The 11196-nt window shown below is 38.0% G+C and overlaps 1 protein-coding gene across 1 annotated transcript in view; it reads right to left on the bottom strand.

The window, feature by feature from the left end:
* Positions 1-7631, bottom strand: part of LOC139443523 (F-box only protein 28-like) — a 15613-nt gene extending 7982 nt beyond the window's left edge. The window contains exons 1-2 of the mRNA XM_071224510.1: positions 7508-7631; positions 2730-2978 (exon numbers count right to left, since the gene is read on the bottom strand). Of these exons, the coding sequence (XP_071080611.1) occupies positions 2730-2978; positions 7508-7627 (369 nt within the window). The 5' untranslated portion in view covers positions 7628-7631. The remainder of the gene's footprint in view (positions 1-2729; positions 2979-7507) is intronic.
* Positions 7632-11196: the final 3565 nt, after the last annotated feature.

Below are 11196 nucleotides of genomic sequence, written 5' to 3'. Positions count from 1 at the left end.
AGACCTCAGTTCTCGCTACCCCTCATCAAAGATCTGAGGACATCCCATTAGGGGTCACGTCAGAGCGACCTTTCATCCGACCAATCAGAGCATCACTTATCAGATTATGAAAGCGACAGTCAGAATGTGTTTTCTGATCGTGCAGCCTCGAAAACTTTAACTCAGAACGATAGTTACGTGTTTAACGACTGTATCCATACAATCTAGACCAGCCAGCAGAACTGATGATTATATCATCCGTCATCAGTCCATTAGTCATCACCAACTGGTGTCAAATAGACCTTTCAAGGAACTAGTGAGACTGCAATGAAACCAAATCCGATTTTTCAAAGTTGATCAGCCCTGCAAGCTGGGACAACAGGTGCCTGGAAAGAGCAATGTGTTCAACTAGAACCTTGGGACCCTGGTCACCCAAGATGCAGTCATCTATGTAAGAGTGGAAGCTGATATCTTTGTTTGATTGTTTATTTGTTATTTAATGCTGCACTCAGCAATATTCCAGCTATATGACAGCGGTCTGTAAATAACGATGTCTGGACCAGACATTCCAGTGATTGATATCATAAGCATCGATCCACGTAATTGGGATACGATGACATGCAACCAAGTCAGCAAGCTTGACCACCCGATCCTGTTAGTCGCCGCTTACAACAAGCATAGTCACCTTTTACAGCAAAGCATGGGTTGCTGAAGACCTATACTAGCCCCTATCTTTACAGGACAGAAGCTGACATATCCAGCAGTAGCCTTCCTGCACAGCAGGAAAGCTGCCATAGCCTATAACATCCAGACGATGCCCAGTAGAATCATTAGGTGGCCCATGCGGGGGTGAACGGAGCTCCTATGTCATGAAGTGACTGAAATAAGACCATGTCCCAACTTCTTGCTTAATCTATCATCAGTTTCACAAACAGGAACACTCAGTGGTGTGCCTGTATGAGAAACATTCTTCCTGCTGACAGTCATTCTTGTCAGTGTCCATCTTGTCTGAAAAAGCACTATAAGGTTGTTAAGTTGGCATATACCACGCAATATCAGAATGGAATGGGTCATGTATCCCTCGCACAATGACAGCTCACTTCTAGGCCGTTTACAACAAGACAACACATTGCAACAGGTCAAATCTGCTCAGCGCTTCCTGGCATGAGCTGATCATGCTGAGCCTCTCAAGCCATACCGGTAGTTAACGGAAGATGCTGACATTAATCTGCCACCAACAAGAGACAAGATTTCTGTGACAGTCGGTGACTACAGACGCCAATTGTCCTGTACTTGCAACAAGTCACTTATTAATACATAAGTCATTGCCTAGTCTCTGATTAAATTGCAGGGGAAGAATCCAGAGAGCACATTGACACCTGTGGAATGTTATCATTTGAGACACCAAACAAGGCGCTAAGGTTGTCGAGGTAGTATATCCCCACTTTTGAGAAGTCATCACTGGTTGAAGCAGCGCCAGGGAACGTGCCACTAGAGGAACTGATGTCAGTACATATCAAGACAGACGTGGAAAGTGTAGTCACTAACTAGTTAACCATTGCCAGTGGAGTAGCTGCAAAGAGGCGACTGTCGCACAAACACCCAAGTCGATGCAGGCATCGCCCATCCACAATGTGGAGGAACCTGTGGTGACAGGTTATAAAACTATAGCAGCCCTGGTAGTAGTAACATGGAGAAGGATGTTTATGCTGATAGCCTTACACCATAGTGGTTTTGTTTCGGCAAACAGTTGGATCCCACACCGAAATAGGCTGTTTGAAACATCAGCTCTTGATTTCTTTGGGTTATGTGGCTCCAACCCAATGCCTTCTGCCTACTATATATGACCATCCACCTTGGTGGAGGTTGACTCTGCAGTCAGTAAGCCATGGGCCACATCCAGGGATGCAGCAGATTCTGATTGACACCAGAACCATGCATCAGACGTAGGGTAAGAGCCTGCTTGTGTCAAAGCACATAATATTCCCAAGACACAAGGTAATAGTTTCCCGTATGCAAAAGGCTAATTGAAAACATCCCGCATATGTAGCATCCTCCAAAAAGGGTACCTGATATAGAAGTGTTCATTTAGAACTTCAACAAATCATAAAAACAAGGACATAGAATCCAAATTGCAAGCACGCATTTATCACAGTGTGCAATGAGAAGGAAGTGAATGAATCAGGGACAGATAACTCCTAACTGGTAACCAAGGACAAGGAGCGCCCCGGAGGAGGAAGAAGCACGTTTTAGGTTCTGTGTTTCAGAATCAAATTTTAAAAGGAAATTGAAAAGTGCTGAGTCAGGATAATAAAGATCTTATTTGTCTCCAGTTGTATGGTTGATAAATATTTGTGATTGAATATCTTTTGACTACACACTAGGCTCTTGGCATACTGATAAAATTCTAACAGGTAACTATGGATGTCCATTAGACTGCATCAAATTAAATGGGCGCTGCTGCAACTACTATCTGATGTCATGTTACTACTTGTCATGACAGGATGGTAATAAGGAAACTTGCCGTTCATTGTTCAAATTAAAATTAACAACAGTTTAGAAACCTGTGTCCTGTTCCACAAAGCGACCTTAACACTACAACGATCTTAAGCTATTGTTGAAGTATGGGAGTTTCGATCACCTTTGGCTATGAACGCTTTCTGGATCATGTCTCTGGCATACCTTAAATCTTACCTCAACCCAGCATAAATTGGCATACTTCCTATTCATGACTCCCCACTGCAACTCACCTTGCCTGGGATGAAGCAGCAGAGGCCGTGGTCTATGTACTTGGAGTAGGTCATGGACAGCAGGGACAACCTTGTCTCCACTGCCGACAGGATGTCAACATGGCGGGACAGTTCGTGGTTGCGTCGCTCCGATTCCCGACGGGGCAACTTGGACTTGACCTCCTTCTGTATCTGTGCATGGAACTTGTCAATTTGATTGAAGCCCTGTGTAAGCAGTTCTTGGCAGCAGCGGTTGAAGTACTGGCACACCTGAAGCAATCCCAGATCTGTCCGTCATCACAGAACTCACCACAAAGGGTGGAAACTCACAACACGATTTGAACACTTCTTTCAAATCCTATACTTATGTCCAATCAAGTTATTTATTTTCAATTTGACAAAAAGAGTCATTAACATCCATTATGGAAACTTTGGTGCAACTGATTTTGAGAAAAGGAGAAAAACTATATCTTATCATGTTTACTTTAGTGAATTTATATGAATGAAACAGTAGATGGATCAGATATAAATCTACTTTCAGATCACAATGATTCAAACATTACTGATTCTCCTTGGAAGGAACATAGATGCCAGATTTCATCAGTTCAGCATGGATCATCATCTGTTGTATTGAGAAAACGTCTAAAGTTTAATTGGTTTCCATAGAAACCATATTGAAAAGGCTACTTTTGACCTTCACTTATAGTAAATATTGTGATGAATTGGGTGTAAGGTGCACCTCTGTACATTTTCATTCCAGCATACAAATTTTTCTTCAATCTGAAATACAGTTTAGTTTCTACTTTAAGTTTATACAACAGTGGTAACATGCAGCTCTAAGTCAACTTCAGAGTTCAATATAAATCGCTTAAAACTTTAACTTCTACCCAAAGAGAAGATTATTACAAGAAACGAAATGTGGAATTAGCTGGCAAGGAACCCCAGGTTATTTTGAAAAACTATAAAAGAATGTAGATGTCCTTCAGGAATCTCCAATGTTGTTACACCATAGCAGTGGCTTGGTCATGTTTAAAATCTCAGTTCTGAGAAACACACTGACAGTGATTATAACAGATACACAGGATGGGGATCCAGCTTCCTCTACCGCAGACATAGGAGATGATCTTAACATGCCTTTCACTGATGATTTAAAAAATAATAAAGCCCTGGGATTACACTGTATTGTAAGTGAGTTTATGAAATCAACAAGATATTACATTACACCTATTTTAAAAAAAGTGTTCAACAGAATTCTTTATACTGGTGTTGTTCCAGAGGAATGAGGATGAACCAGACAATTACATTAGTATCTCTCACTGACACCATGATCCGTTGTAGCCTTTCAACAGAGACAACCACAATGTACTTTTTAAATATTTGGATCGAGTTGGAATAAATAGGAACTTTCCCTGATTATTAGCTTTGATGTACTCTTAAGTTGTTTGGATGTTTTCTCAGTTGAAAACCTCCCTCAATACACTTCTAAGCGCCAAAGGCAGGAACACTACCAAACCTCAAAAGCCTAAAGGTGTAGTTGATAAAATTGACTGCAACTGTGGACAATCCTAAGTAGGTGAAACATCCCGCCCCATCAACACCAAAATCAAAGAGCACAAAACCTCAACCATTAAATCAGACAGTAAATCAGCCATCTCAAACCATATCAGCAACTGCCCCAATCCAAACATCAACTGGGAAAATGTCCAAATCCTCTCCAACAACCTCCATGACTTCACTAAAGGAAAACTAACAGAAGCAGTCCACATTCGCCGCCACAAGCCATCAATCAACAGAGATCAAGGCTATTTCATCCCATCCGCCTACTATGAACTAATTAAGCAATAATCACCACACCTATGTGAACTTATCCTGTTTTACTGGCTTCATGTCTCATGGCTTCCACCTATGTGTTCTCTGTCCGTCATGTTGTGACAGTATTATCCTTCTGTTGTCATTACCTACTCGTGTTATCCCACACATGCATGCAATTGTTGTTACTCTGTACTATGTTCCTCATTCAGTCCTGCTTGACAATGGTATTAGGATCCATGCCAAAACGTCGACTTTACAGTATTAAAGAAGTTGTTATCCATAAATTGTGTCTACTTTGTCATCCGTCAACTTCTAAGTAATGCCCATCAAACAATTCATAAGTAATCATTAGGTGTTTGAATGGAGGTTGTTTTTTCTGATTGTCTCACCTGTAATGTCCAAAACTATTTATTATCTCTTTAAATGAATGCACAGTGATGTTGGAACAAAATGGTGGTCAACATGGTCAAGGCATAATTATTATTAGTGACATACCACATCTATTTGCATTTTCATAGACAGACAATGTATCGACTACTGTGGACAGTGCCTTACAGCAACAACGTAAAATAGTCATTCTTAGAACGTTTTGTGAATACAGTGCAATGGAAAGTATTTGAATAAAACACAAATATTTGTGTTTCCAAGACGTGGAATATCCCAAGGCTATGAAAAATGCTTTTTCAAAGGAAAAAGAACTGAAGTTGTGAATTTTTATAGATTGTAACAAATAGTTTTCACTTCAAGTTGTCATGGAGCAAAACATTCATCAGTCTTACAGCTCAAGCAAACAAATCAATCAGATATTTCAACTACTATGAAAAGAATAATAGATTCATATAATTCCAAGACATCTTAAACTAGTTGACAGCATTATCATTCAGAGCTTGTGTTACAGAGCTTAAGTTCTGAGGACAATGTACAACAAGTTATTTGAAAATGTCCAATATCTTCATGTAAATGATATCTTCATCCTTCTCATAATACACTAAATAACATGGTACTAAGGGAGTATGGCAGACTCCCTCTGCAGTCTATATGACAAGGACAATGAAATATTGGTGCAGATTTCTTCATCTTGACTCTCACAGATTACCTGGTCAAGCCTTCTTATGTTACAAATCACTTGATGTGGACAGAGTAACATGGGCAACATCAATTACAAACATTTTTTTTCTGTTTATGTTTTGGACGGCTCTGGATACAAGAAATCAGGAGTAAGACATTATTCCTTTTTGAATTTCTTAAAAGACTATCAGACAATCACTATCAAGACAGGTATTTAGACAATCACTATCAAGACTGGCATTTTCAATGGAATTACCTTTGAATGGAGTTATTATGTTCAGGTCAAATCTATGCTGACCACACATAATTATTTAACAAGTGACATTCTACATTACATTAAGATATAATCTTAATGTAATGTAGAATGTAGAATGTCACTATATATGAAACTTTAAGTGTAATTATTTCAATCTCAAACTGGAGCTTGAAAGACGTAGTTACACTCCTCATAATAAATGATTATGTGATTTCTGTATCGCCAAAAACTGTAAATATATTGAAGATCAAAACCGTGTGATGTTTATGTGAACAAAATGTCAATATGAGCAACACGTGTGTCCATGGGAGTGTAGTCAATGTCATCGTGCTGACCTGCATGTACACAACATGCGTAACCCACTCTACCTTTAACACACCAAATATGTCTTCCCAACTTCTGTGCACCGCCTGTTGTCTCAAACTTTCAACTTATTCTGGATGACCTACCTTGAGGGCTGGGACAGGTAACTCAGGTACTTGGGGTGTGGAGTGCTGAGTAGGACCTGGGTACCCATAGGATCAACAGGACCCGTGGTTAGCCACATGATACATTGTTTAATATAAAAAAATATCTAGAACTCCATGGTTACACTTCAAGTAGTCACTAATATTTGCATTTCTTTTTGACTTATCATGCATTTTTTCTGACGATCTTTTCATAGTATATCTAAATACTTATTGTCTGGGTTCTGGTTAAATAATTCCCAATTGGACATTCTGCATCCATCTCTTGAGACCTACAGCGGGTACATAGGTAGGGTCGGGTAATAGGTTTTTGGGTACCTCGCTAGTAAATGGGACTTGTCCCAGGCCTCCCTACATTTTTCATAAATGAAATTGTTACATACTTTACTCCGGCTTGCGTGAACTATCATGCTGTAATGTATTACGTCCAGTGGCCAGTTATTTCTGTGTTTCCATGGCAACCATATCCAGAACATTTATTTTTCTTATGCCTACTAACTTGTATGAATTAGATGCATGTAATCTCATGAGATTTTCTACTATAAGCTATACATTTGAACATGTGAAAATATGAGGTATTAACTGTGGATAACAATGATACTTTCCCTCCACGTTTGGGTTGCCATATTACACTAAAAATTAAAATGCAATGATGACGTTCCTCCATTTCCCACAGCTACCTAACAGGTTATTGTACTGCATGTGTGATACTGGTATATTGACCGATTCAAAATATCAGGACTAAACATAAAAAACAACAACAATGAAATGCTATGGTCATCAATAGAATATAGAATATTACAAACTCAACACCATTACAATCCAAAAACCATGTCATTTCATTGGTGTGGTGTAGCCTAATTCAAATATACTGGGTTGTGACTACACTGGGTTGTCACTAGAATCTGCTCGTTTCTAAGGCAATTCGATCCGTTCGTGATATTAACTTACATCACAACATTTTTACGAATATTGCTATTCTATTTAGTTTTTTTACTCAGTATTCTTGTATGACATTTTCCCTTTATTATAAGGAAAATTATCCCAATCGCAGAATGTTCGCCCACATTTTGCAACATTGTACATGTATGCTCGAGTTGAATCACATTTAGGTTGCACTGTGAGCGAAAACAGAAGGTCTAAGAGCCCACGGGCTTCTCTCGTTTTTACAAACAACTATAACACAATATGCATACCCGACGACCCTCACTTATTTCATGGTAAGTGAGATATGACAGCACATTCTGTATAATGTGTTCAGGTAACTGAAAGAGTGGACTGAATCTCTCTTCCGAGCTGCGAGATGGCTCAGCCATGATATAAATTATTTGAAGGGGGACAACTCAATGTGATTCATGAAGTCTGTGTTTTATTTTTAGATGCCCTCAACGCAAGCGTAGTCTTTAAGTTAGTTACAAGACCGATCTAGTGGGTTTCTAGTTGTCTTGCTCAAATATGTCTCAGTGTATTTTTTACACAAGTAGATAAAACAGCTAAAATGGTGTTATTTTATACACGGTTTTCTAGTTCTTTTTTTTTAACGGGTTTTAACCAGAGACCATATAATAGATTATTATATGGTCTCTGTTTTAACTAAGAACATGCAACCGTAAAGTTCCCGTTTTAATTAACAATCACAGCATTTTTTTTCTAATTGTAGATTATTGTTCTGGTTGTCTTTTCTTTACACCTAAAAAAGACGGCCTGAAAAAAAACATGCAAAATTGTTATGTAATTGTCAGAAATTTTGAAAGTGAGTTTTTCGTATAAGCTACATCTAACACGATATATTGGAAAATGTTTAATAGTTTCAGATACAAGTTCTTCCGATCATTGTCATAACCAGGTGATAACAGGAAATACAACTAAAATGGTAAATTATCATGTCTATATATAGTGATGTCTAGTTTTCATTGAGCAATTGTGATACGATGTAGGTTTTGACTGCACACAATACACAAAATAACAATTTTCCCAAAACATCTACCCCAAAATGTTAACCGCGCGTTATAGTCAAGAGTTGCTTCCCTTGCATTGAGAAATCGATTGATATTATACTGTACGGGTTGGTCGTCGAATTATTAAAAAAAACAATTAATCATTTTTCATGTTATTTTCGGAATCAGGGAAATATCGGTTCGGCGGATATAGGTGTATATATATATATATAATTTAAACATAAGACAGGCTGTGGAATAATAATGTCAATAGTATATATAGCATAGACATTGATAAAATATACCCTTTGTAAGGACACGTCTTTTCATGACTAACACTATCGTGCTTAATCATAGGGCTTAATCGTTGTTAATTACACTGATTACCAGTTTCTTATGCTCACATTCATAATACAATGATAAGAAATATCATTGAATGCTAATGAAATTAAAATGAGAAACAAAAGATTATTGTTGCATTAAGTGTTGAAGAGGTCGCCTTCTGTCTTAGCCATTTCGGCTAACCTGTCCCTCCTAAGGACTCGTGGGTGAATAGGTACACCTTTATATTGGGAGTCTTAGTATTGGTAAGATTTTTGTTTTTGTATTGATAAGATTTGTATTGATATGAACTGATTTTTATATTTTTAGAAATTGGTAGAATTTCTTTGGCTGCTCTGATGATATACGCCCGAGTAGCTGACAATCTTTCAGAAATAGAGTTAGTTTGGCCTTCAATAGTTGCACCTCTTGGCTTCAGGAGATCCACGACAGATGGCGGATCTAATTGTTTTTGAAGTGGTTCTTTATGAAGAAGAGAAGAGAAGAACAGAGAAGAGAATTCGGGTTATATCAGCTCAAGGTCTCAGCTTATTGATAAAACACATTCAAATAAATAAGAGCACCACAAACGTGATGTGATTAAATGTTGCACTAGCGAGTAAAATGCTCAACACTTCTTTATCACACAACTAATTATAAAACCTGGTAGTAGACTAGTATCTGGTAGGAAGGAATTCTGGCCCCTGTTTGTTCTCAACATCGGCAATCGTATCGGCGGCCAGAAGAAAGAAACTGATGCCGAATGTAAAACAGGCGAGGTAGTTCTTGTGAAAAATACGTGTAAGAATATATATCTATGATATAAACAAATGGTTCATATTCAAAGTACTTCCCATGTAGAGTTAGGCAAGGAGAACTTTTATCCCCACATTTATTCTCAATTTTCCTCAATGACATTGAATCTTATCTACTCCAAACTGGGAATAAGGGTGCGAATGTGGAATTCATAGATGCTAACGAGTTCCAAATATGAATACAGCGTAATGTGTTCTCTATGCAGATGACACGGTGTTACTTGGAGATACCCCTTTGACCTGCAAAAGTCCCTAGATATATTTAAAGAAAACCGTTCTCGTTGGAAATTAGAAGTGAATGTTCCTAAAACGAAAGTAGTTTTATTTGGAGGGTGTCCTACTTATATATCCAAACTGTCCTTCCACTTTGGAAACAACGTTTTAGAAAATAGTAGGTAATTATATACAGTGTATATGATATCATTTTGGCAAGTTCTTTATAACTATGTTTGGAAAAAAAATAAAGGTGGCAAATCATAACCATGGATAAAGTTGATTAAAATATACTACAGGATAATGGGTTCCAGGAAATATTTCAAAATCCATCACTATGCTCCACATCTTGGCTATCACTCAAAGTGAAAGACATTCTCAGAAATCAATCAATATATATGTTATCTTTATCAACCAAAATATATAGAGGATATTTCATGTGTCTCGTGAAATATCATGTTTTATATTTTTACAAATGTAAGACCTTGAAACGTAAAATCTCCCTACATAACACACAGGGACGGTTCATCACCCCTTGTTTTTGCAGCTGAAAAAGTAATTTCGTGTTTGCAAAATCATAGAAAATGTAAACCAAAAGTAACAAAACATATTTAGGGTCACGAAAATTCTTTGTCATACATTTCGATATGATTATATTCAAAATCAACTTTAACCAAAAATATTCTTGAAAACTAGGAGACCGCTGGCGAAAGCATACACGCTGGTCAACTAACAAAAATGGCGCTTTCCGAAAGGACCGATCTCGATTGTTAAATCAGAAATTAAAAGTTTATAACGAAACATTTTCGAGAGAATAACAAACGGCAAGGAGTGATATTAACTCCATAAATGACCATCTGTCATTATTTTGCTTTGTCAATGTGGAGTGAGTGAGTTTGATTTTACACCGCTTTTAGCAATATCACGGCTTGGGACACCAGGAATGGGCTTCACACATTGTACCCATGTCGGGAATGGAACCCGGGTCTTCGGTGTGACGAGCGAACACTTTAACCACTAGGCTACCCGACCGCCCCCATAATGTGTACGAACACTGAATTTTTGAATGCGATTATTGTCCTTGTTCCACTTCCCCTGCGTGGGTATCATCTCATAATTCAGTTTCATCAATCCAGGTAATGTGTGCGTGCGTGCGCGCGCGCTTTTGGATGAGTATGCATGTATGTGGGTGTGGGGTTGTGCATGCAGGGTGGGTTGAGTGGATGTGGCTTGTATGAATTTGTGGTATTGTATTGTTTTTCTGCTTGTACTGATCATATATATATTTCATCAGGTGTATAAGTATAAAATATACAAAAAAGTCCATTCGTGCTTGTCGAAACTCCTTTATCCACACAAGATACAACGGCTCTTCAGGTGTAATGGAAACTTTAACTTACATTAAATATAACTTTACATTACAATAAGTTAAAGTAATATATATAGCCAGCATTATTATTATCATGATTATGATTATGATTATTATTTACAGATTACTCGATGCAGTGGTCGTTCAGATAGCCTCTCCTTTAAAAACTGAGTCTGGGCCGACTTGATATGGCACTTCGCTTGGTTGACACTCATTTCTCTACCGTCCAG

The sequence above is a fragment of the Haliotis cracherodii genome, unplaced genomic scaffold (assembly GCF_022045235.1).
Source record: "Haliotis cracherodii isolate W230 unplaced genomic scaffold, xgHalCrac1.p SCAF_5, whole genome shotgun sequence".
Taxonomy (NCBI): Eukaryota; Metazoa; Mollusca; class Gastropoda; order Lepetellida; family Haliotidae; genus Haliotis; species Haliotis cracherodii.
Note: the sequence above shows the minus strand (reverse complement) of the source record. Positions and strands in the feature narration are given on the sequence as shown.